This window comes from Hyla sarda, chromosome 4 (assembly GCF_029499605.1).
Source record: "Hyla sarda isolate aHylSar1 chromosome 4, aHylSar1.hap1, whole genome shotgun sequence".
In the NCBI taxonomy this organism is placed as follows: Eukaryota; Metazoa; Chordata; class Amphibia; order Anura; family Hylidae; genus Hyla; species Hyla sarda.
Window position 1 is genome coordinate 243,876,785 of NC_079192.1, and position 26,183 is coordinate 243,902,967.

Sequence of the window (26,183 nt, forward strand, 5' to 3'; positions counted from 1 at the left end):
CCATTTACCTTCTGTATCAGTATTTGACAATACCTCCCCCCAGTCTATGTCCTGTAGTGCAGCCCTCAGCCCAGGGAAGTTTGCCTTTTTCTATCTCCACTAGCATCTGCCTCTATATAAGTCTATTGAGCCTGTGGGCTGGGGAAGGCCATAGTGGTTCGAAAGTTTGCAGTAAGTCTTTAAAAGCTGCAGTATTGCATATATGAGATGAGATAAGGTTTTAATATGACAACCCCTTTAATATTTGTTTTGACCTGTGTGAAGTCTGTTACTTTTAAATAGTGTAATGCATAATTATAGGGGTTTCCCCCCTAAACATGACAACACCGGCAGAGTGGCTCCACCCCCATGGACCTGGAAACAAATGAAAGATCCTCTTTTGTTTCCTGTCCTTTGGACCTAGAGTTAGACTACAAGGGTCCTAAATGGAAAACTACCTCTGCTTACCTTACCTAGAGAACCTGTTGCCACAGGTTTTATTAAGATGCCTTGATCATCTTTTGGATGGAACAGTGTGCCTGTGGTGAGTTGATGGGTTGAGTGTCTTTAGTTCACTATGTTCAGGGTTTTTCATTGGTCTCTCTACTGTCCGATTTTTACATATTATGGTATCAACCATGTGTGTTTATGAGCCATGTGTCTCCCCAATAAAGGCACTTCTGGTATTAAGGCATGGGCTGCCCATTTGGAAAAGGTCTTCTTCCATCCTGGTTCGCATCAGTGAGTTGGTTCCACCTGTGTGTGGAATTGCCACATGGGGCCACATTTATTCAAGCTAAAACCAACTAGTTTTTGTCAGGTTATTCAAAGTTTTTCAGGTGCATAGTGTCTGCGTCAGTGTGTGGCCTTGTGAAAAGCTGAAAGGGGGTGTGGTCTGTCACAAAGGGGCGTGGTCAGCAAAAAAGGGGCGTTGTTTCACAACCCGACCTATTTACTATTAAATTAACAGAAAATCATGTGAATAAATGGCTGGAAATTTCTACCTAGAAATAGCTGGTCAGAACTTTTTTTTTTTTTTTTTCACCGACTTGTAAACCTGTGAATCCCCATAGTAAATAGAGGAGAATCCTGCAAGTCGGAAACAACATTTCACACTAGTAAAATCCCTACAATCTTAGTAAATGAGGGCCATGAAGGATGTTCTGGTAGTCAAAAGTGACAAAGAAACCTCATACCTACGTAGTCTTGCAAGTTTCCAGCAAGCAAACTTTCTGCTTGGCATGATAGTACCATATAATTGCTTCTACACATAGTATGGGGCCAACTAATCTTCCCTTCAGACAGCATTAGTCACTGCTACCTTATCAAGTTGGGAAGACCTCTGTAAAACGAAACAAGTTTGACCTTTTTGATAGTGTATTGCATGCCTGAGGTCAGTTTCATTTTTGAGGTTCAGAGTCTATGGTCAATAAAAATCATACCACCAGATAGGCATATCAGCAGGGAGTTGGCATATGCAATGTGTAAATATTTAAAAAAAAGATGTAGAAAAGACAAGTAATGTCCGGCACAGCTGAGACTGGGGAAACGTAGGACTGATGGTGGGAGATCTGTGAGGAGGATGAATATCTGAACTGTGGTGGTGCTCTGACTCGTATAAGCAGTAGATACCTTCAAGCAAGTAGATAAGGAAAAAGTCGGCAAACTCACCAATCTTTGTTCAAGAGTTCTTCTTTAATGCAAAATACTCACAATACAAACATTACAATGGAGGGAGAGGGATCGATGCGGGGGGTATCAGTGCTTAGTGCTGAGTTTGTGCCGAGTTTGTGCCGCGAATCACTGTAACTGATGCATGGATAAAAGGAGAGAAAAATTATTGAAAAACACCAGCTAGCCATAGCAATTTAATAAGAAGAAAAATGTATAAATTGTTCCTTACTAGACCCCATACTTCATTTAGATTTCCTGCTTGTGATGCCCCTCCCCTATGCTGGACATTTTAAGCGCCACACACTGTACCTTGTGGAAAGGCCTAAGCAAATGTATGCTTAAACAAGAACTCCGGGATGTACCAACTTATCCCCTATCCTAAGGATAGGGGATAAATCAGACCGCTGCATGGAGTCCCAGTTCCCTGCATGAAACAAGCCTTTTCGACCACAGCACGAAGCTACGGCCGACAAGCCCCCTCCATGCAGTTCTATGGCAGAGCCTGAGATTGCCGAAAGCAGCACTCCGGCTCTCCCATAGAGCTGCATGGATGGCCAAGTTGGCCGTCGCTTTGTGCTGTGGTTGACATGCCCCATTCAGGCTGAGGACCGGGGCACCGTTGGGGAGATCGTGGGGGGGCCCCAGTGTTTGGACTGAGGGATAAGGGGATAAGTTGTTAAATCCTGGTGTTATCTTTAACAATTTGTCTACTAGCTGAGAGACTCCAGGGTAAATAAGGTATACTTACTTATTTTAACTAATAATGTGCTAAACCGTCTTGGTAGATATCTGCAACACTATTAGGCTAAGTTTTGCCAGTAAAAATGCTCATTCTTCTGCATGGTAGTGTTTTTTATTTATTTATTTTAATGCTGCGGCCAGATGTCAGCTGCAATTCAATAGGGAACTAACTGCAAAATGCCATATCCACTTGGTGTTTTTCAGTGTGGCGTTTTTTTTTTTTTTTTTTTTTTATTCTTTTTGCGTTTTTCAGCTATTTTGGGCTCCCTGGCAGTTTTTCAAAAACGACCTCTTGAGACTTTGGCGTTTTTTCGGGAAAATCTTGCAGTTTTTCTCCCATAGAAGTCTCGAAAAACACCATGGGGTTTTTTTTAACTATGGTGTCTTTGGGGGCGGTTTTTATTCTTTTTTTGGACTTTTGCGATCCAAAAAAAGAGATGGTTAGCTTTTTTTTTTTTTTTTTAATCACATTTTGTAGGTTACCATTTAAGAAAAAAGACAGTAGGTATGGAAAAAATTGTTGGGAACTGAATTTATATTTTTGGGGACAAAATTTTTATAAATTTTCAATCAGGGACCAATTTATGTAAGCAGTCAGGGACATAAAAATGTAGCAGGCAATATTATCCCCTAAAGGTCCTTAAAGGAGATCTGTAGTGCTCTGAACTGTATCCCCTAGATAAGTTTTAGATCGCGGGGGGGGCGTCCCGAGCGCTGGGGCCCCCGCGATCTTCTGTATGGGGCCGTGGCAATGTACAGGAAAAGGGGCGTTTCATCCCCGCATGACGCGGCAGGCATCCCGTGCAATTGTTCAGCAGGAATCCCATGCAAATGCCCAAGGGGTCCTGAGACACCCCCCCCCCCCATGTCGGCGATCGCCGGTGAATTCACACCGGCGATTTGCGCCGATTCCGGGTCATACGTGTCTATGGTGACCCAGGTTTGGAGATCACTGTGCAGTGGTCTCTAAACTGTAGCCCTCCAGATGTTGCAAAACTGCAAATCCCAGCATGCCCAAACAGCTGTCTAGGCATGATGGGAGTTGTAGTTGTGTACCTCCAGCTGTTGCATACCTACATCTCCCAGCATGCCTTTTGGCGATCAGTACATGCTGGGAGTTGTAGTTTTGCAACAGCTGGAGGTACACTGGTTGGAAAATACTGAGTTAGGAAACAGAACCTAACTGAAGGTTTTCCAACCCGTGTGTCTCCAGCTGTTGCAAAAGTACTACTCCCGGCATGCATGGTCTGTCAGTGCATGCTGGGAGTTGTAGTTTTGAAACAGCTGGAGGTTTGCCCCCGATGTGAATGTACAGGGTACATTCACACGGGCGAGTTTACAGTGAGTTTTCTGCTTCAAGTTTAGCTGCGGCAAATTTTTATGCCGCAGCGCAAACTCCTAGCTGGAAACTCACTGTAAACACCTGCCAGTGCGAATATACCCTAAAAACACTACACTAACACATAATAAAGGGTAAAACACTACATATACACACCCTTACACTGTCCCCCCTCAATAAAATTTGAAAAAAGTATGGTACGGCAGTGTTTCCAAAACGGAGCCTCAAGCTGTTGCAAAACAACTCCCAGCACTTCCGGACAGCCACTGACTGTCCAGGCATGCTGGGAGATTAGCAACAGCTGGAGGCACCCTGTTAGGGGTAGTCTACTCCAGTGATTACCAATGTCCACCCCTATGCAATCCCTAATTTAGTCCTCAAATGCACATGGTTCTCTCACTTCGGAGCCCTGTCGTATTTCAAGGAAACAGTTTAGGGCTACATATGTGGTATTTCCATGCTCAGTAGAAATTGCACTACAAATTGAGGGGCTTTTTCCCCTTTTACCCCTTATGAAAAGGAAAAGTTGGGGGCTACACCAGCCTGTTAGTGTAAAAAAATAAAACATTTTACACTAACATGCTGGTGTTGCCCCATACTTTTTATTTTCACAAGGGGTAAAAGGGAAAAAAAGACCCACAAAATTTATAACGCAATTTCTCCTGAGCACGGAAATTCCCCATATGTGGGGCGTAAAATGCTCTGCGGACGCACAGCAAGGCTCAGGAGTGAGAGCCTAAATTGGTGATTTGCACAGGGGTTGTTGATTTTACAGCGGTTCTGACATAAACGCAAAAAATAAATGTGAATAACAACCCAAATTTTGGAAACTACACCCCTCATGGAATGTAACATGGGGTATAGTGAGCCTTAACAACCCACAGGTGTTTGAAGAATTTTCATTAAAGTTGGAGGGGAAATTGAAGAAAATTATTTTTTTTTCACTAAAATGCTGTTGTTACCTTAATTTTTCATTTCCACAAGGGAAAATAGGAAAAAAAGCCCCCCAAAATTTGTAACCCCATTTCTTCTGAGTATATAAATACCCCATATGTGGATGTAAAGTGCTCTGCAAGTGCGCTACAATGCTCAGAAGAGAAGGAGCGCCATTGGGCTTTTGAAGAGAAATTTTGTCCGGAATTGAAGGCCACGGGTGTTTACAAAGCCCCCTTCGTGCCAGAACAATGGAACCCCCCCACCCACGTGACCCCATTTTGGAAATTACACCCCTCATGTACTGTAATTAGGGGTACAGTGAGCATTTATGCCCCACAGGTGTCTGACAGATTTTCGGAACAGTGGTCTGTGAAAGTGGGGTGTAAATACTCACTGCACCCCTTATTAAAGTCTGTGAGGGGTGTATTTTCCAAAATGGGGTCACATATGGGGTGGTCCACTGTTCTGGTACCACGGGGGGCTTTGTAAACGCACATGGCCCCTGACTTCCATTCCAAACAAATTCTCTCTCCAAAAGCTCAATGGCGCTCCTCTTCTGAGCATTGTAGTGCGCCAGCAGAGCACTTGACGTCCACACATGGGTTATTTCCATAGTCAGAAGAAATGGGGCTACAAATTTGGGGTCATTTTCTCCTAATTTCTTTTGTAAAAATTTAAAATTTGGAGAAAAAACAGCATTTTAGTGAAAATATTTTTTTTTTCATTTGCACATCTGACTTTAACGAAAAGTCGTCAAACACCTGTGGGGTGTTAAGGCTCACTGGACCCCTTGTCACGTGCCTTGAGGGATGTAGTTTCCAAAATGATATGCCATGTGGGGTTTTTCTGCTGTTCTGGCACCATAGGGGCTTCCTAAATGAGACATGCCCCCCAAAAACCATTTCAGCAAAATTCACTCTCCAAAATCCTATTGTTGCTCCTTCCCTTCTGGGCCCTCTACTGCACCCGCAGAACACTTGACATACATATGAGGTATTGGGTTACATATTTTGGGGGACTTTTTCTCCTCCTACCCCTTGTAAAAATTCAAAAACTGGGTCTACAAGAACATGCGAGTGTAAAAAATGAAGATTTTGAATTTTCTCCTTCACTTTGCTGCTATTCCTGTGAAACTTCTAAAGGGTTAACACACTTACTGAATGTCATTGTGGATACTATGAGGGGTGCAGTTTTTATAATGGGGTCATTTGTGGGGTATTTCTAATATGAAGGCCCTTCAAATCCACTTCAAAACTGAACTGGTCCCTGAAAAATTTTGATTTAGAAAATTTTGTGGAAAATTGCTGCTGAACTTTGAAGCCCTCTGATGTCTTCCAAAAGTAAAAACATGATGCAAACATAAAGTAGACATATTGTATGTGTGAATCAAAATATAATTTATTTGGAATGTCTTTTTTTCCTTACAAGCAAAGAGCTTCAAAGTTAGACAAATGCAACATTTTTTATTTTTTCATCAAATTTTTGAATTTTTCACCAAGAAATTATGCAAGTTTCGACAAAAATTTACAACTAACATGAAGTAGAATATGTCACGAAAAAACAGTCTTTGAATCAGAATGAAAAGTAAAAGCATCCCAGAGTTATTAATGCTTAAAGTGACAGTGGTCAGATGTGCAAAAAATGTCCAGGTCCTTAAGGTGAAAATTGGCTGAGTCCTTGAGGGGTTAAAAATGGATGTAATTGTAAAAAAAATTTTAATTTGTAAAACTTTTTATTAATGTATTTTGTCATATATAATTTTTTTTCTTTTTATTGTATACATTGTTTAGTTACTACTACTACTACTAGCTGTAGTACCTGTACTAATAGACAGATCGCAGCAGGTGTCACTCCTGACACCCTTTGCGATCCTCCTGTATAATCTACAGAATCCGGCGGCACGTCCGCAGTTCTCCATTCCCCTGCCCAGCACTGTATTCTTATGTTATGTGAAGTTCTCTTCACATCACCGATTCATATTTGCAGCTCAGAGCGGTGATTGGCCAGATGGTTCAAGAGAACTTCACATTACAGAAGAGTATAGTGCCGAGGAGCGGAGAAGTGCGGCCGTGAGCACAGCCGATGCTGAGCAGTAGATATGTTGTATATCTACTGCCCAGTGAGAATTTACAGTGAACCTGCAATGTGTATACAGTATACACATTGCTGGTTCACTTAACCCCTTGCTGAGTTGAGTGCTATGCTCCAGCCCAGCAAGGAAAGAGTTAACTTCCCAGACAGGGAGCCTCCAGCTGTTGCCAAACTACAACTCCCTGGGAGTTATAGTTTTCCAACAACTGAGGCTCCCTGCTTGGGCTGGAGCATTATGTACATGTTTATTTATTAAAAAAATATAAATATTTCACATTTCATTCTCAGCCAGATACCAACCAAGCAGCAACAGCCTGACGTTACAAGGGTGGGTGAGGAACATTGTTACTGGCCCTCCCCAGGCTAAATAACGCCAGCCTGTTACCGCCTAGGCCCAGGAGCACCATTTTTGACGCTCAAGCATGTTGGTACTGGCTCTTGTGGCGGTGGCTACGGGGTAATATTTGGGGGTTAGCGCTAGCTGTTTTGGGGGCTACCGCTTAGTAATGGATTCTGTCTATAAGACTGCTTCCAATAAAAAGCCTGAAAATTCAGTTTAACAAAAAAACATGACACATTAGAAAAAAAAATGTATTAAAAAAACAAAAACAAGACACTCCCCACAGCCCTTGCTCTTTCCATTTTATTAAAAGAAAGAAAATCCAGATCATCTATGTAGTCTATAGCATACATTTACTTAGGCTTTCCCCAAGGTGCTTAGTGTGTGGTGTGGTCCCAGCATAGGGCAGGACATCTAAATGAAGTATGGGGTCTTGTAAGTAACAATTTATACATTTTTCTTATTATAAAATTGCTATGGCTAGCCTGTGTTTTTAAATTCTTTTTCTCTCCTTTTATCCATGCATCAGTTAGGGATTTGCGGCACAAACTAGGTGTATTTTTTTTTCAGCAAATCTAGCATGCAATATTTCAGAAACCAAAGCGGCACAGACGTTTATTTTTGTGGCACAAACAAGCACAAATGAGCAGCACAAACGAATGGTGTATTTGTTTTAAAAATTTAACGTGGGGTGGAAAGTGGGTGGGGTTTGGAAACCAAAGTGGTGCAAATGTTAATTTTTGCAGCACAGACCAGAATAAATGTAGCACAAATGAATGGTGTATTTGTTTTTAAAATTTAAAAACATTTGGTGGAAAGTGGATGGGGTTTCAGCAAATATAGTGCACGCGCCATATCGCAGAAACCAAACCGGCACAAATATACATTTTTGCAGCACAAAAGAATGGTGTATTTGTTTTAAAAATTTAAGAACATGGGGTAAAAAGTGGGCGCAGTTCAGCAAATTGTGCGCGCAATATTTAGGAAACCAAATCAGTGTTTTTCAATTCTTTTTCTTTCCTCTTATCCATGCGTCAATTACAGTGATTTTTGGCACTAACAAATAGCGTGTTTTTTCCCAGCAAATCTAGCGTGCAATATTTCGGAAACCAAAATGGCACACACATGTTTTTGTTTTTTTTTCCCGCTGAAACCAGCACAAACGCATGGTGTATTGGTTTTTGAATTTTAACAACATGGGGTGGAAAGTGGGCAGGGTTTCAGCAAATCGAGCGCACAATATCTCTGAAACCAAAGCGGCGCAAACATTCATTTTTGCGGCACAAACGAATGGTATATTTGTTTTTAAAATTAAAGAACATGGGGTGGAAAGTGGGCAGGGCTTCATAAAAATCCAACGTGCAATATCTCGGGAACAAAGACTGCACAAACGCTCGTTTTTGCGGCACAAACAAAGCACAAACGAATGGTGTATTTATATTAATCTTTTGCGAACATGGGGTGCCAACTTCACACAGGTGAAAATTTAGCAACTTCCATATTCGTGTCCGATTACCTACAGCTCCAAACGTGATTAAGATCTTGTTAGGCCAGACAGACAACAATGAGAAAACCCTGTCAAGTCATTGTAAGACATCTGGACATATTATAAAATATATTCTAATGAAGTGATCCTACTAACTTTTTTAATGAAAAAACAATCCCTGACCAATATAAATGGTAATTAAATCTTAATTTTTGGATACTACTCAGCTGATGTATAAGAGAACACACAGCCTTCAATGAAATACAGTGGTCCCTCAAGTTACAATATTAATCAGTTCCAGAACGACCATTGTATGTTGACCATAATTCTATGGAAACCTGGTAATTGGTTTTGAAGCCCCCAAAATGTCATTAAAAAAAATAGGAAAAAGTGAGGATTAACCTCTTAAGGACACAGGGCCTGTGGCTAATAGCACGCGGCACTGATCACAGTGCCGCACGCTATTAACCCTTTAGACGTGGCGTTCAAAGTTGATCGCCACATCTAAAGTGAAAGTGAACTACTACCGGTTAGCTCAGTGTGCTGTTCGGGACAGCCACGGCGAAATCGCGGTGTCCGGAACAGCTGGAGGACACCAGGAGGATGCCTACCTCCCTCCTGCGTGTCCAATCACCGAATGACTGCTCCCTGCCTGAGATCCAGGCATGAGCAGTCAAGCGGCAGAATCATTGATCAATGTTATCCTATGGGATAACAATGATCAATGTAAAAAAAATCAGTGTGTGCAGTGTTATAGCCCCCTATTGGGGCTATAACATTGCAAAAAAAAATAGAAAAAAAATAATAATAAAAGCTAATAAAGATCATTTAACCCCTTCCCGAATAAGTTTTAATCACCCCACCTTTTCCCATAAAAAAAAACTAAAAAAAAAGTGTCAATAAAAATAAACGTGGTATTTCCATGTGCGAAAAAAATTCCAAAATTCCAAATAGCGTATTTTTGGTAACTTTTTATATCATGAAAAAATTTATAAAAAGCGATCAAAAAGTCTGATCAATACAAAAATGGTTCTGCTAAAAACGTCAGATCATGGCACAAAATAGGAGTCCTCATACTGCCCGGCACCCGGAAAAATAAAAAGTTAGAGGTCAGAAGATGACAATTTTAAACGTATAAATATTCCTGCAATTTTCCAGAAGTACAACAAAATCAAACCTATATAAGTAGGGTATCATTCTAATTGTATAGACCTACAGAAAGAGAAGGTGTCATTTGTACTGAAAAATGTACTGCGTAGAAACGGAAGCCCTCAAATTAAAAAAGTTATTTTTTTTCTTAAATTTTGTCGCACAACTTTTTTTTTTCTGTTTTGCCGTAGATTTTTGGGTAAATCGACTGATGTCATTACAAAGTAGAATTGGTAGCACAAAAAAATAAGCCATCTTATAAATTTTTAGGTGCAAAATTGAAAGAACTATGATTTTTATAAAGGTAAGGAGGAAAATACTAAAGTGCAAAAACAGAAAAACCTTAGTCCTTAAGGGGTTAAAGTATATAACCAATACAAATAAAGCATGTCCTCACATAAAGTTATAAAGACTCCCTTTACTAAGAGGCAGTTTTTCTTTATTTTATGTTGGGAGCAGCCAGTATGTATACCGTATTTATCGGCGTATAACACGCACTTTTTATGCTAACATTTTTAGCCTAAAGTCTATCTGCGTGTTATATGCCGATAAGCCGCTGCAGTTCAATTATTTAAAGCGGGTGCTTTAAATCAATGAACTGCAGCGGCTTTGCAGGTGCAGAGACCTGCCATCGCTGCCGGCTTCTCTGCCCCTGCCTGTCCTGGGGTCTATAGCCCTGCTGCCGGCCCTTCTCTCCCCCTGGCTATCGGTGCCACTGCCCGTTCTCTCCCCCTGGCTATCAGTGCTGCTGCCCGTTCTCTCCCCCTGGCTATCAGTGCCCCGGCAATAGGTAATTATACAACCGGGGATGGGGGAGGCAATGGGTGCCGCTGCCCCTTCTCTCCCCCTGGCTATTGGCGCCGCTGCCCCATTGCCAGCGCCACTTCTCTCCCCCTGGCTATCGGCGCCGGCAATGGGGCAGCGGCACCGATAGCCAGGGTGAGAGAATGGGCAGCGGCACCGATAGCCAGGAGGACAGAACGGGCAGCGGCACCGATAGCCAGGAGGACAGAACGGACAGCGGCACCGATAGCCAGGGGGAGAGAATGGGCAGCGACGCAGATAGCCAGCGGGAGAGAAGCGGCGGCAGCAGGGCTCTAGACCCCAGGAAAGGCAGGGGGAGAGAAGCGGGCAGCGACTGCCTTTCTCCCCCAGCCTTTCCTGGGGGCTTCTGCGGGGTCAGAAACAGTGTATCGGGGTATACGCATACACACACACACACACACACACACACACACACACACACCCTCATTTTCGCCAAGGATATTTGGGTAAAAAACTTTTTTTACCCAAATATCCTTGGTAAAATTAGGGTGCGTGGTATACCCTGATAAATACGGTATATATTTACATGTCTTATTGTCTTTTTTGTCTTTATTTTAAGTGGTGCTTTACATGGCTTTTTGGGGGCTTTGCATACTACATCATTTTATAAAGTGTACCACTGCATTCTGTTTACGGTTTATTCGGTCCTTGGACCATTTATGTTCACATTTTGGAAGTTATACTTATATATTGTGTCCCTGTGCTTCAATAAAAGTTTCATGGTTTGACTATTAAATAAAAAAGACAGGAGGACAGGAGCTTCTTCAGGGTCCTGTACAGTCCACACAGTGTCTGAAAAAAATGAAAATGGAGCTGTCCCCACCTGGAGCAGCTATCCCTGGCACAGGTAAAGAATAGTACAGAACATGTAGTACCTCCCTGTACTGTAGGGGACGCTACCAGACAGCTAGTCAGTGCATGCAATTCAGTAATACAGGTGTTTTACCAGTGAATGCCCATTCTGATTGGTCGGTTCTTCCAGCCATTGACATGTTTTGCAGATTTGGACTGTCTGTAGCATTGTATGTTGAGTCTGGTTTCAAGTTACAATGGTCCAGAAAAGACCATTGTATGTTGAAACTATTGTATGGGGAGGCCATTGTAAGTTGATGGATCACTGTATGTACATTGCATATGGATATTTCAATTGCAATACTTTGCCGTTCTCTCAAACTAAATAAGAATATAATCCCGCGATTACATTCTGATCCCACTGCAGCCAATAATCCTTTCAATAATAAAAGTACTGAGAAAAATCGGAGTGTATAGAGCCACATTCAGTAATACCTTTCTGGCCTTGAAAAGCTTGCTTTTCTTTCTTTAGGACACACTTAGGTTCAGACCATGAGTTCACCAGAAACTAGTACCACCTACTTCATATGTGTGATATTCCGTGACTTATTTTTATTGGGACAGCAGAAATATAGGCAGACAACCCTGGGGCCCAACAGTTGACCCTGGGCTGTTTTCCCTATGTTACTTGTTAGCGAGGTTTCCTGACTCAATCACGGGGTTACCTTCTCAGTCTCTGCCATGGCTTTTAAAGGGTTAAACTGTGATCAAGTTCTTCTGATCACCTGTAGTTAGGGCAGGGCTGCAGCTGTGTAATATAACCATTGCCTTGCTTCTGATACATTGCCTGGAGCTCAAGGCCGGCATTCTAAGCCAATCAATGTGAGAATCTGTTTTGTGGATTTTAGCACCTGCCAGGTTTCTTATCTAATCCAACTTCCTGATCCCCTCTGCTCCTCATATATTGTAGACTAAATACAATACACTCATAACTTTTTCTGCCAAAATATGGCTAGCATTGAAGGAACAATTTTGTGATTTGAATTACAAGTTTGTTAGTCATATAAATATTATAGATTTAATATTTCTCTCACTTTTTTTTACATTCTGTTTAAATGTCTGCTTTATCTCAGTGCTGCAGAGGAAGCTTGAAAAAATGCAATATTTTTTTTTTTACAAAAAAATGTGAGGCATTATAAGCTTTGAATAATATTTATGCTTCAGGATAAAAGTTAAATTACTTAAAGGGGTATTCCAGGCCAAAACTTTTTTTTATATATCAACTGGCTCCGGAAAGTTAAACAGATTTGTAAATTACTTCTATTAAAAAATCTTAATCCTTCCAATAGTTATTAGCTTCTGAAGTTGAGTTGTTGTTTTCTGTCTCACTGCTCTCTGAGCTGTGCAGTTCCTATCGGGATATTCTCCCATCATGCACAGCTCCCGGGACTTGACATCATCATTGAGCAGTTAGACAGAAAACTTCAGAAGCTAATAACTATTGGAAGAATTAAGATTTTTTAATAGAAGTAATTTACAAATCTGTTTAACTTTCCGGAGCCAGTTGATATATATAAAAAAAAAGGTTTTGCCTGGAATACCCCTTTAATCTGCAGTGGCTACCAATGATTATCACATTGATTTCTGTTTTTTTTTTTTTTTTTTTTAAATGTTATATGATTTGTTAGTTGAGTAATATTTAATGTTTTTTTTTTTTTTATCTCACCTAAACCTTCATTCACTGTGAAATAACAACAAAATGCAAAGATAAGATGAAGTTGAGCTAATTTCATAGTTAATGATCAGCTCACTGAGGGATCAGTTTAAATGTTGTCTATACAAGTCTGAGGAGGGAAATGATAAAGGGAGTGATTAAGGGGAGCCACAAGCAAATACAGGCTACAAAAAGCTTACACAAGAGCTTTTTGTTGTAGATCTTACCTTGGGGCTTGATTCACAGCTTACATTACTCCGAAATGCTCTTTAATGTTCTCATTGCTGCCGTGTAGGGTGTACTTGTAAGAGATGAGGAGCAGAGATCCTCATCTGGGTGTGTCCAGTGTATGAGAGTCATCATAGAGGCTAGAGTCCACTCACTAGCTCGGGGATAACTGAAAATTATAGTGCAGAGCATAAATCTGCCATACATGTCATTATAATGGACAGAAATAGTACTTTTCCATACCTAACCTTTTATCCTGAAAAGTTACCTGAAATGACAGGTACATTTTAAAACCTTGACCTGTGTTGAGTGTAACATACAACAGCACAAACAGAAAGAAGGATCTTGGATGCAATCTGTGCCTGTACCTGAGCAGGTAGCCCAGTATTCATTGAATCCTGAAAAGGGATTCTCTTGTGGAACACACATTTTCAAATGAACTAGTGCAAGAAAGTTAAACATATTTGTAAATTGCTTCCATTACTCCTCAGCTGGAGTATACTACAAAGAAAGTTGCGTGGTTCTTTCCAGTCTGACCACAGTGCTCTCTGCGGACACACCTGCCCGTGTCGGGAACTGTCCAGAGTAGAAGGAAATCCCCCATAGCAAACCTTTCCTGCCCAAGACAGTTCCTGACACATCTCAGAGACCACAGTGGTCAGACATAAAAGAACTGCACAACTTTCTCAGTAGTATACAGTATCTGATAAGTACTGGAAGGATTAAGATTTTTAAATACAAGTAATTGATAAATCTGTTTAACTTTCTGCTACCACGTCATATGAAAACATTTGTACCCCTTGAGGTCTCACTTGCACTTTTGTTTTTTCCTCCTAGTCTTCTAAAAATCATAACACTTGCTAGGTTTTGGAGCTCCCATGGAGTCAAGTTTGCTATGCACTTGTTTGGGGAGAAGTGTGTCTTTCCTTCATTTGTGGATATGCAAAGCCGGTTCAATGTCGCTCGGGATGCCTACTTTCGGTATCTCCAGTTGAGACATGCGGTTTCTGCGTAGTTTGGCTCCCTGGATGTGGCTCCCGCTGTTAATGAGATGGAGTTGCTCCTGGGTGCCACCGACATTTCCAAGCCTCTAACGCAGGCGTATGCCTTATTACAGTCAGTTAGCCCGGATCCGTTTGCTTTGGCTCACTTGAAATGGGTAGAGGATGTGCCAGACCTTTCGGAACAGCAGCGGAGGGAGGTTGCTTTAACGTACCATGCCACAGTGGTTAGTGATTGTGATATGCTTATTCAATCCCTGTTTATTCTGCGCCTGTATTACACTCCTGTTAAACTTCATTGTATTTGTCTCTCTACTTCTGATGTCTATTTTTGTTGTTCGAGTGATAGGGGACATTTCTACATGCTGTGTGGAGTTGTCTGTGTGTTGTGCCCTTCTGGAGAGCAGTTATGCAATTTTTAGCAGATCTGGAAATTCTTTGTTCTGTCCCCTGATGTCTGTTTGTTAGGGGGTGATTAATGTATTGGAGTCGGGCTCTTATAGATGCATTCTAGTTCGGTTTCTCCTGTTTTGTGCCTGTAAGGTCATTGTTATGGCTTGGTAAAGATACCACTACTCCCCCAATCTCCAACTGGATTGCCCTGATTAATAAGTATGTTCCCTTGTATCATACCCTGTACTTAAGTTGTAAGTGTCCTAAAAAGTTTTATGAAGTTTGCATGCCCTGGCTGTTGAAAGCGTTCTCTGACCCTCCGGTGCAGGGGGTTCTGTGTCATAAGCGGGATGTTGTCCCTTTTTCTTTTTTGTTTTGATGGGGAGGAGGGGTCTCTTTGGGGGTATGACTGGGAAGTGTGCGTGTTGTTGTGTGTCTTGTGTAGAGATGTCCCGATACCATATTTTTAAGACAGAGTACGAGTACCGATACTTTAATTCTAGTACTCGCTGATACCAAGTACCGTTACTCGTAGACTTAAAGTATCGGTACTCGTACTCTGTCTTCTCAGGGACCCTGCAGACCGCCCTGGACTGGACTGCTCCCCCTCCCCTCCTGGACCTGGGGGATTCTGCTGACCCCTCTGCCCCTAAACCACCTCGGGCACCCCGCCTGCTCACCTCACCACAGGGGTTTTCCACATCTGCCTCCCAGATGCGTGGCTCCCGCTCGCACCCTGCTGGGGGGGGGGCTCCCTGGCAGGGGATAGTATGCCTGGTGTGGATTTAGAGCCTTCGGGTCGGCCAGCCCCTACGCCGCCTCCTTTTGATTTTTCCCAGCTTTTATCACTTATCCTGTCTAAGGAAGACTTTCGCTCTATTGTTGCTGAGGTGAGGGAGGCTTGCCGGGCGGAAATAGCCTCTATGCGCAAGGACTTACAGCATGTTTCTGACCGGGTTGATACGCTGGAAGAGACCCATGATTCTACCAGGGACTATGTTGCTCAACTCCAGTCCACAGTGGTGGCACAATTGGAGTTCCTCAGTGATATGCACAATCCTTTGGAAGATCTGGACAACAGGGGCCGCCGCCATAATATCTGTGTGCGAGGTCTGCCTGAAACCACCCAGTATGAGGATCTCCCTGATACGCTGGAGGCTATCTTTAACCTTGTCCTCGGGGAATCCCCCCCTATTTGGATTAAGCTGGACAGGGCCCACCGTGCACTTCACCCTCGACCTGTCAATGGCCCTCCTAGCAATGTCATCTGCTATGTCAGTGACTTTCGCCTTAAAGAGGCTATCATGGCAAAGGTATGTGCCCAGAGGACTTTCGATTTTGATGGGGCTCATACCCAACTGTATCAGGATCTTTCTTGGATCACCCTCCGGAAGAGGCGCATGCTTCAGCCACAGCTGGCTGTCCTCAGGCAACATCAAATTCCCTACCGCTGGTGCTCTCCTTTTGCCCTGCAGGCTCGCAGGGAGGGACGCTCTGCTGTTTTATGGGCCTACTCGAATATCCCAGCCTTTTGCTCTGCCTTGGATATTTCGGCTCCTAATTGACTTTGGCATGACCTCGTGGGGTGGTTCTTTCTGTGCTGGTTATTTCTTCCTCCATGGTGTTCTCTCCTCTCCCCACTGAGGCCTTCCCAAATGCTGTGGTGCCCGTTGGACACCTGAGTATTCTAATATTGCTTTTGATTTATGCCTCCTCTATGGCCTTTTGGTCATTGGTTCATTCCTTGTTTTATTGTTCCTACTGTTTTATTGAATTTATGCATTATTCGTCTTGTTTTTCGTGGTCTGTCCTGTTTTCTCGTCTCCTTTTGTGCCCCCCTTCCCTCCTGCCCCGTCCTTTCTTTTTTCAGGTTTCTTGAGATTTCTGTGCATTTCCCTCAACCTTGTCCCTCATGGTGATGGGATTCCCTTAGCGGTGTATGGGTGAGTTTACTCTCTACTTTAGCTTCTGTGTTCTCCTGTATCCTTGACCATGGTTAAGTGTGTCTCCCTGAATGTTAAGGGCCTCAACCCCCCCCCCCCCCCCCACCCTAAAAGGCGCCTCTAGCAACGGGAGTTGATAACGCAGAGGGCTGATATTGTCTTTCTTCAGGAGACACATTTTGACCAGCCTGGCTCCTTTCAGTTCCTTCATCAGGGAGGAAAACGGCCGGGGTCACAATCCTCATATCAAGATCCTGTCCTCTCCAGGTCTCTTCTTCCTTCCTTGATCCTCATGGGCGATTTGTAGTGGTGGAGGGCTCTTTGGGTGGGAAACCACTTCTTTTATGTAACATCTATGTTCCTTTTTGCGTCGGGTTCTTGCGCGGCTCCACAAATACCCTCCATCGGCCTGGCTCCTTGGGGGTGATTTTAACCCCTTAACGGTATACCCGTCGGCTGCTGAAGTGCGTTCGCGCCGAACGACTGGTATACCCATCGTTCACATATTTGCAGCTGCTGCTGCATCCTGGGGGCTGAACTTTTCACCTCCGGGTGTCTCTGGCAGGTGAGAAGTTCTGCTTAACCCCTTCACACAGAACGCCGCATTTATACGGCGGATAACACGATACCTTTGCGCATTCCGCCGTATAAAGGCGGCGTTCATTAAGTGCGCGCTCCCGCGGCGCTGATCGGGTTAATTAGCTAAAGTCCCGGGGTGTCCGGCGGGAGACCCCACACCCCGGGATCCCATTTGATTAACCCGATCAGCGATCGGGTGTGATGAGGCGGGGGGTGGGGGGTGGGATGGGTGCGTGGCGATCCGTAGGTCCGGCAGCGCTGCTGCCGGACCTCCGCCCACGTGTGGAAGTCCAGGTAGAGCGGGGTGAGAGGGTAGGGGAAGTTTTTGCTTACCCGGTGGTGACATGTGGGGATCCGGCAGGCTGCGGAGGGATCTGACTGGCCGGTGAGTGGTCGACGGTGGCCCTCAAGAGCATGCAAAACTACAACTCCCAGCATGCCCAGACAGTCTGGGCATGCTGGGAGTTGTAGTTTTGCAACATCTGGAAGACTACAGTTTGGAGACCACTGTGTAGTGGTCGCCAAACTGTGATCCTCCAGATGTTGCAAAACTACAACTCCCAGCATGTCCAGACAGCCAATGCCTGTCTGGGCATGCCGGGAGTTGTTGTTTTGCAAGATCTGGAGGATCACAGTTTGGAGACCACTACACAGTGGTCTCCAAACTGTAGTCCTCCAGATGTTGCAAAACTACAGCTCCCAGCATGCCCGGTTGCAAACTGGGAGTTGTAGTTGTGTGCCTCCAGCTGTTGCACAATTACAACAATTGCTGTCTGGGCATGCTGGGATTTGTAGTTTTGCAACATCTGGAGGGCCACAGTTTGGAGATCACTCTGCAGTGGTCTCTAAACTGTAGCCCTCCAGATGTTGCAAAACTGCAAATCCCAGCATGCCCAAATAGCTGTCTTGGCATGCTGGGAGTTGTAGTTGCATATCTCCAGCTGTTTCATAACTACATCTCCCAGCATGACCTTCGGCGATTAGTACATGCTCGGAGTTGTAGGTCAGGTTTACAAGTTTCCTGCTTCCAGTTTGAACTGCTGCAAATTTTCTGCCCCGGCGCCAACGCCTAGCGGGAAACTCGCTGTAAACCAATCAGTGGGAATGTACCCTAAAAACACTACACTACACTAACACATAATAAAGGGTAAAACACTGCCCCCCCCCCCCCCCCCAATAAAAATAAAAAACATATCGTACAGCAGTGTTTCCAAAACAGATCCTCCAGCTGTTGCAAACAACAACTCCCAGCATTTCTGGACAGCCACTGACTGTCCAGGCATGCTGGGAGTTTAGCAACAGCTGGAGGCACCCTGTTTGGGAATCACTGGTGTAGAATATCCCTATGTCCACCCCTATGCAATCCCTATTTTAGTCCTCAAATGCACATGGTGCTCTCTCACTTCGGAGCCCTGTCGTATTTCAAGGAAACAGTTTAGGGCCACATATGGGATATTTCCGTACTCGGAAGAAATCGTGTTACAAGTTTTGGGGGGCTTTTTCTCCTTTTACCCCTTATGAAAAGGAAAAGTTGGGGTCTACAAAATTTTTTTTTTACACGCCCCCTCCATAGGTTTACATTGAGGGGGCGGAGCCGTGACGTCACTATGCTCCGGGGGCTGATTCTAACTGGGTGCGGCGTGGAAGATCACGGGGGTCCCCAGCGGCAGATAAGATGTCTTAGCGCCGGAGTACCCCTTTAAGGTGAAAATGAGCTGCGTCCTTAAGGGGTTAACCTTATTTTTTCCCCTGCCTGGGATCGCTGTTCGGCTCTAGGTGACCCGGTTCCCCTGCTCATCTGCGCCTTGCTACCCTTTTCCAACGGACCATACGTTCCTCATCCCTATATGACTTGTGGCGGATTAATCACCCTACTGATGGATCGTTTTAGTTTTATTCCCATCCTCACAAACTGCATACACGAATTGACTACTTTTTTAGTAATGATGCGCATGCTCTCATCTGCTTCCCTAGACCCTATCTCCTGGTCAGACCATGGCCCGCTGCTTCGGTCGTTTTCTCCTTTCTCTTCTTTCCCTCAGCGCTGTCATTGGCGTCTCAACGACTCTCTGCTTAAGTCTCTGCCCTCCCGGGAGTCGATCCAGGCCTCTATCACTGAATACTTTTCCCTCAACCAAGGGTCGGTCTCTTCTCAGGTGGTCCTCTGGGAGGCTCATAAGTCGGTCATCTGAGGGCATTGTATCACCCTGGGCTCCCGTCTAAAGCATAACGGCCTGGCCCGGTCCCGGGAGTTACAGACACAAATTCGCTCGCTAGAAGCAGACCTCCTCGCTTCTCCCTCTCTTTCAATCCTGAGGCATCTGGTGGAGGCTCGTGCCCTGCTGGACGAATTGGCTCTCCATAAGGTGGAGCAGCAGCTTCTCTATGCCAAGCAACGGTTTTATGAAAGGGGTAACAAAGCCCATACACTTTTGGCTAGTTTTTTGAGGGATCGAGTCGCCGCCCAGATACCCTCAGCTTTGAAGGATCCTTCGGGTACTCTCCACTATCACCCTGATGCTATCTCTCGACTCTTTACTGACTATTATTCCAAACTTTATTCTCTCCCTTCTCAGCTCCCCTCCGACCCCAGGGAATGGGACGCCCTCTTGGATTCCTTTCTTTCGGAATGGCATCTCCGCTCTCTTGCTCCCTCGGATCAGGCCACACTCAATGCCCCGATCTCGTTGGAGGAGGTGACGGAAGTGCTCAAATCGTTGCCCTCAGGATGTTCCCCGGGACCTGATAGGTTTACTTATCTTTATTATAAATCTTTCTCTGCCTTGCTTCTTACTCATCTTGTTCCTCTCTTCAACTCTTTTCTGGGGGGAGGGGATCCCGCATTCTTTTTTGCACTCTTTGCTTACCTTCATTCCCAAACCGGGGAAGGACCCGCATGATTGCTCTAGCTATAGTCCCATTGCTTTGCTCAATACGGATCTTAAGCTTTTTTCTAAAGTCCTGGCAGCCCCCCTTGGTTGCCTCCTCCCATCTCTTATCCATAAAGATCAGGTGGGTTTCATCCCCTTTAGACAGGGGGGTGACAACACAAGATGGGTAGTTAATTTAATTGACCTGGTGAATCGGCAGTCCAACCAGGCAGTTATCCTTAGTTTGGATGCTGAAAAGGCCTTTGATAGGTTGGGGGTGCCTTCCCTTTTTGCCATTCTTAGAAAATTTGGGATCACGTGTCCCTTCCTTGCTGCACTGCGGGGCCTCTACTCTTCCCTCACGGCTTCTCTCAAGCTTCCTCATGCCTCCTCTCAGTCTTTCCCTCTACACAAAGGTACTAGGCAGGGTTGTCTGCTCTCCCCTCTGATCTTTGATTTATGTATCGAACCTCTGGCTGCCATGATCCGGGGATGTGCGGACATCTCGGGAGTTACTCTCCATGATAGGGAATTCAAAATCTGCCTCGCTTCTCAAATGAGGAGGCAGATTTATTACACATAATTTGGAACTGTACAAAGATTCAAATGTTATAGGTACAGATTTTTGAGAAAATAGAGGAAAATCTTGTGGTAAAATTAGACTATAGCTTTCATATGGCAATATTGGGATTGGAAATTGGAGAGAGTAAAAAACTAATCTCCAAGCTCTTGGGTTTAGCTAAGATACTGATTTTGAGGAGGTGGTTTGCCCCAATGCTCCACATATAAAAGAATGGATGAGTATGGTGAATAAAGTTCGGAAATATGAAGCTGTATACTACCTAGGGAAAAAGAAAGATGTAGGGAATAGGAAAGAATTGGAGAAGTGGAAATGAAAAACGCTCCATGAGATCAATCCTAAAAGTCACCATACTGACGGCAGGGGAGGGGGGGGGGGGTTAGGCAGGGTATTGTGGGGCAATGGGAGGGGGGAGGGAATAAAATGCAAAAGAAATGTGTTATATTGGAAATTAATATATAATTGTATGTTTTGTATATTTGGAAATAAAAAAAAATCTGCCTCTTTGCTGATGATGTCCTTCTCACTTTCACTAAACCTCTGCTCTCTTTACCTAACCTCTAAAGGGTCTTGTGCGCTTATGGTGATGTTTCTGGCTACAATGTCAACCTCTCCAAATCTTGCCTTTGAATCTCCCTCCTCCTTTGTCTGCTCAACTACGGGCTTCTTATTCCTTCCTGTGGTCTCCCTCTGCTATTGCCTATCTTGGCGTCCGTCTCACCTCTAGTTATTCCTCTCTTTGGTCTACTAACTATACTCCCCTATTTCAGCAGTTGCGTGCACTCATGGACAAATTGCTTACTCAGTATATCTTTTTTGGGTTGGATAGCAGCAGTTAAGAGGACTATCCTTCCCAAGTTACTCTATTTTTTCGAGACTCTTCCGGTTTGGGTCCCATTGGCTGCGTTAAAAGCCTTTCAATCCACTATTTTTCGCTTCATATGGGATGGTAAGAGACATCGATACCTGATGTCGGTTATGCTTTCGAGTAGGGATGGGGAGGTCTGTCGGTGCCGGATGTTACTAAGTATTATTGGGCTGCCCACTCACCTGGCTGAATGGACTCCATAGCGTGCATATAGTCGTCGGATGGAGGTGGAAAAATTGTGGCTGTCCCCGATCCACCCCAATACGTTTCTCTGGATTTGCTCTCCCCCACTTTCTCTCTCTGGCCCCTTGCTAGGTCCTATGGCCTTCTCTCTGTATGTCTGGGGCTACTGCTCTAGGTAATATCAGCTCCTCTCTCGTGTTTCCCCCCTGCAGTCTTTCCTCTACCATCCATCCTTCCCTCCGCGTCTTACTTCTCCTATGCTTAGAGAATGGGGGGGGGGGTAGAGGGCTTTTATGTTGAGCAGACTTGGTCGACCCCCTCACTCGTACATTGCAGCCTTTTGAGGATTAAGTCTCCCACTTTGGTCTTCCCTCCTCCGAACGGCTTCATTATATCCAGCTCAGGCATTTTATGTCGTCAGAATTGGGGACCCATGAGGTTTCCCTGCCATCGGCTTTTGAGCGGCTATGCCGTTTGGGGCCACAGATGAAAGGTCTTCTCTCTGATATTTACTTGATTATCATAGCCCCTCCGGATGGTGGTGCCCCAACCTATCATTACATGAGCCGTTACGAGGAGGTTCTGAATACCACTATCGCCCTCCCTCAGTGGCAAATTATTTGGGAGAGGGCTTCCCGGGCATCCATTTGTACCGCTTACAAGGAAACACAATATAAGATGTTAATGGGATGGTATCACACCCCTGTACTGCTGAATACGTTAAATCCCAGTATCCCGCCCCAATGTTGGCGGGGTGGTGTGGGGTTGGGAATGCTCTTCCATATATTTTGGTCCTGCACCCTGATTGCTCCCTATTGGGTAATGGTGAGACACCTGGTGGAGGATGTGGTTGGGACCAGGGTTCCTGTGGACCCCATGGTATTTTTGTTGTTTCTCTCCTGTAGATCTCTCCCTGTGAAACCCTTTAAACTCTCTATGCACATAGTCCTAGTGGCCAAAACCTTGATTGCTAAACCTTGATTGCTAAACATTGGAAGTCTCCCTTGCCTCCATCGGAAATGGATCTGATGGCCAAAATTAGGGACATTCGTTTTCTTGAGTCCCTCACTGCTACCCTTAACAATACTCACTCTCTCTTCCTCTCTGTATGGGAACCGTGGGATAGGTTTGTAGACCGTCAGTCAGCCTCCTTAGCTTGCTTTCTCTTTTTCATCTTCCCCTTTTCTTTCCTCCCCCTCCTGTCCCCTCATTTCCTTCCCCCCCCTGTCTGTCTTGTGTTCCCGTCTTTGGTAGGTGTTTGTATGTCCTTCCTTGTATAGTTGTGGTGTTCTTGGTAACATGGATAGATTCGATAGTGGACCTTATGGAGAGTCCCAGGAGTTGGTCAACTCTTTCTCTAGAGCTAAACTTATTGCGTTGTTATCTTGTGTTTGACTTGATATTGTGATGTTATGAGCCTTTATCTCTGTGTTGCTTGTATTTGTACTTATAAAAATGTAAAACTTCAATAAAAATCTACAGATGAAAAAAAAAAAATTTACAAATCACCTACTGATAGATCGTCTGCTAGAACGGTTGCTTGTTTTTTCTCAATGACTAATTCTGAATTTTGATAAGGAGTTAGTACTTTTTTTTTATTATTTAACATTTAAAGTTTCTGTCCCCTTTATTTATGAATAGGTAGTATTGGAGTGGGATTCTTCTCAGAATTATTCTGGTGTTTGTGAAGACATTATCATGAGTGTTACAGACCTGAATAAAGAAGTCTGCCGACTTCAAGATCTTTTAAAAAAGGTTTGTATGTGTGTGATCTCATATTTTTACTGTTGAAGCAAAACAAAACTGCCTACTGCTATATAAAATAAAGTAAGATTAAGTAGAAGAAATGTGTAAAATTGACATAGGGAGAAGGTGGAAGAGTGTAGATTTGGTGTTAGCACCAAATCATTCACTTACGAGCCAACAACACAGTGACAAGCTCTTGTCAAGTGGGGTCACTTGGAGTAATGGGCTGGAGGGGAAAAAGTGGCAGGATAGGATTCAGTAAATTGAACACTAGTGTCACAAAGGAATTTGTTGCTGAATGATGCCATGTGGAAGTTAAACGGTAAAAGAAGCTACAGCATCTTAGCCTGTAATTCTGGAATTGAAATGAGTATAGAAATAGGGATAACCAAGCATTATAAATATTGTGCTGCAAATAAGACATATGTATGACCTCCTGGTTAAGAAAATAAATAGAATGAATAGCAGCAGAAATGTATTAAATAAGCCCACACAGGCTGTAACAGAAGACTTTTTCAAGGAAATGTAAACTGCAAAGCTAAACTAACATTTCCAAAAATAATAAAACTTGGAAATCTAATTCATAAACTCTGATCTTGATTTATACAGTCTTGTTCTAGACAAAGTTAAAGGTTCCTGGATGCATAGAATGTGTGTTCAGATTCCACGGGTCTTAAGAAACAGGGACTTAAAAAACATGTTGGCTATAATGAAAATGTACTAAAAGAATATATTTTAATAAGTACTTGTTCCTTGAAGGTAGATTATTTGTTTTGTTGTTTTCTTGCCAGATTACTGTTGGAGAGGAAGGCAAGCAGATAAAGCAGTGCATATAGCAGTATAGATACTATGCCCTCTAAAAATAAATGGACCACATTTATCCAGAAAAAAGGCTTTATCAATTTGGCAAATATTATGGAATTGTCAAACTTGGCGGATGTTTACCTTAGCCTTATGTTTAGCTTCAATTTATAGCAAATACACAAATCACAAATATGGCATAAAACAATGTTAGGCTGGGTCCACACTACGTTTTGTCCCATTCGGGAGCGCATACGGCAGGAGGGAGCTAAAACCTCGCGCTCCCGTATGTGACCATATGCGCTCCCGTATGCCATTCACTTCAATGAGCCGACCGGAGTGAAACGTTCGGTCCGGTCGGCTCATTTTTGCGCCGTATGCGCTTTTACAACCGGACCTAAAACCGTGGTTGACCACGGTTTTAGGTCCGGTTGTAAAAGCGCATACGGCGCAAAAATGAGCCGACCGGACCGAACGTTTCACTCCGGTCGGCTCATTGAAGTGAATGGCATACGGGAGCGCATACGGTCACATACGGGAGCGCGAGGTTTTAGCTCCCTCCTGCCGTATGCGCTCCCGTATGGGACAAAACGTAGTGTGGACCCAGCCTTAGCTGAATATTTTGGCTTCATGAAACTTACATTAAACAAATTAAAGTAAATTGTAATAATCAATTTCTTAAAATGGTATACCGGAGAAATATTATTCTCATTAACAATGCTCAGAGCACAGTTAAATAAAAAATGTACATGTGGCACCCAAGCCATGCTTGATATCTGTGTCAGTCACCTACTTTGCTGCACATCCTTTTGTCTTTGTGGCATAAAGGCCTTCTCACTCAGCCAATTAGTAGCCACATATGTAATTAGGAAATCAGAATTTATGATAAATATCCCTTTTAGCAACAGGCAGTGCGTGCAAGCTGTCTGCAGATACATGTTTTGTCATTTTTGCAGTTGAGGGGTGTTTGCAGAGCTTTTGTGTAGAATACAATGGATAATTAAAGGGTAGCTCCCACCATCCCGTTTTTTTCCCTCTCTGTTCCTGCCTATTTCCCATCTATCCCTAACCTCCTCCCTGCCTAATTTTTTTTTTTTTACTATATAAAAAATGCAGTTTTGTCTGCCTGGTAGCGTGCTCACTACCAGGCAGACTTCCCCCCACCACGTCACTGATGCCTGCTGGGGCTGACTTCCGCCCTTAGTTCATCTACACAGGGTTCCTCCAGCTGTTTCACCACTACAACTCCCAGCTTGCCCTGACATCTATTTGCTGTCAGGGCATGCTGGGAGTTGTAGTGGGGAAAAACTGGAGACACCCTGTGCTAAAAAGAATACATGGCCGCGGCGCAACCCGAACCCCGCTACCCCAGCAGCGACGGGATGCCTGGAGGCGGGGCCGGCGTGCAAGGCCAGGAAGCAGGGGAGCCAATGCGCGCTTCTTCTGTTCTCAGCGCTCGCTCCCGCCTGTTTGATTGACCGCAGTGAGTGAATTCCGCAGTGAGCACCTCAGTGAGTGAATTCCGACTCATTGCCAGGCTTCAATGAGTCGAAATTCACTAGTGACGTCACTGCCGAATGCATTCGGCCACTAGGAGGGTGACCCCTAGTGGCCGAATTTAAAAGTGATTTTAAACTGTTTTAAAATCACTTTTTTTAATTAAAGTATATTAGAGATATGTTGTAGTACTTAAGTACTACAACATATCAATTGTTTTATTTCATGACAGTGCCCATTTAATTAACCTTGATTAATTATAACAGGTCCTCTAGGTGCAGTATACGAACTGTGTATAGAGAGGATATGAACAACAAAATTAAATAACAAAATAGGGATAGGTTAAAAGTTGAATAAAACATACATTTTATATAAATAATATATATTGAATAAAATATTGTAGCTAGCAATCATGTAAAAACACAATT

At 43.8% G+C, this 26,183-nt stretch overlaps 1 protein-coding gene across 4 annotated transcripts in view; it reads left to right on the forward strand.

Moving 5' to 3' along the window:
* ASZ1 (ankyrin repeat, SAM and basic leucine zipper domain containing 1) overlaps window positions 1-26,183 on the forward strand; it is a 323,240-nt gene that overhangs the window by 226,700 nt on the left and 70,357 nt on the right. For 3 of the 4 annotated variants that reach the window (XM_056573848.1, XM_056573849.1, XM_056573846.1), the window contains exon 12: window positions 23,353-23,466. In XM_056573848.1, coding sequence (XP_056429823.1) covers window positions 23,353-23,466 — 114 coding nt within the window. Of the gene's footprint in view, window positions 1-23,352; window positions 23,467-24,248; window positions 24,446-26,183 lie in introns of those variants that run through there. The other variant, XM_056573850.1, reaches the window with a different exon arrangement.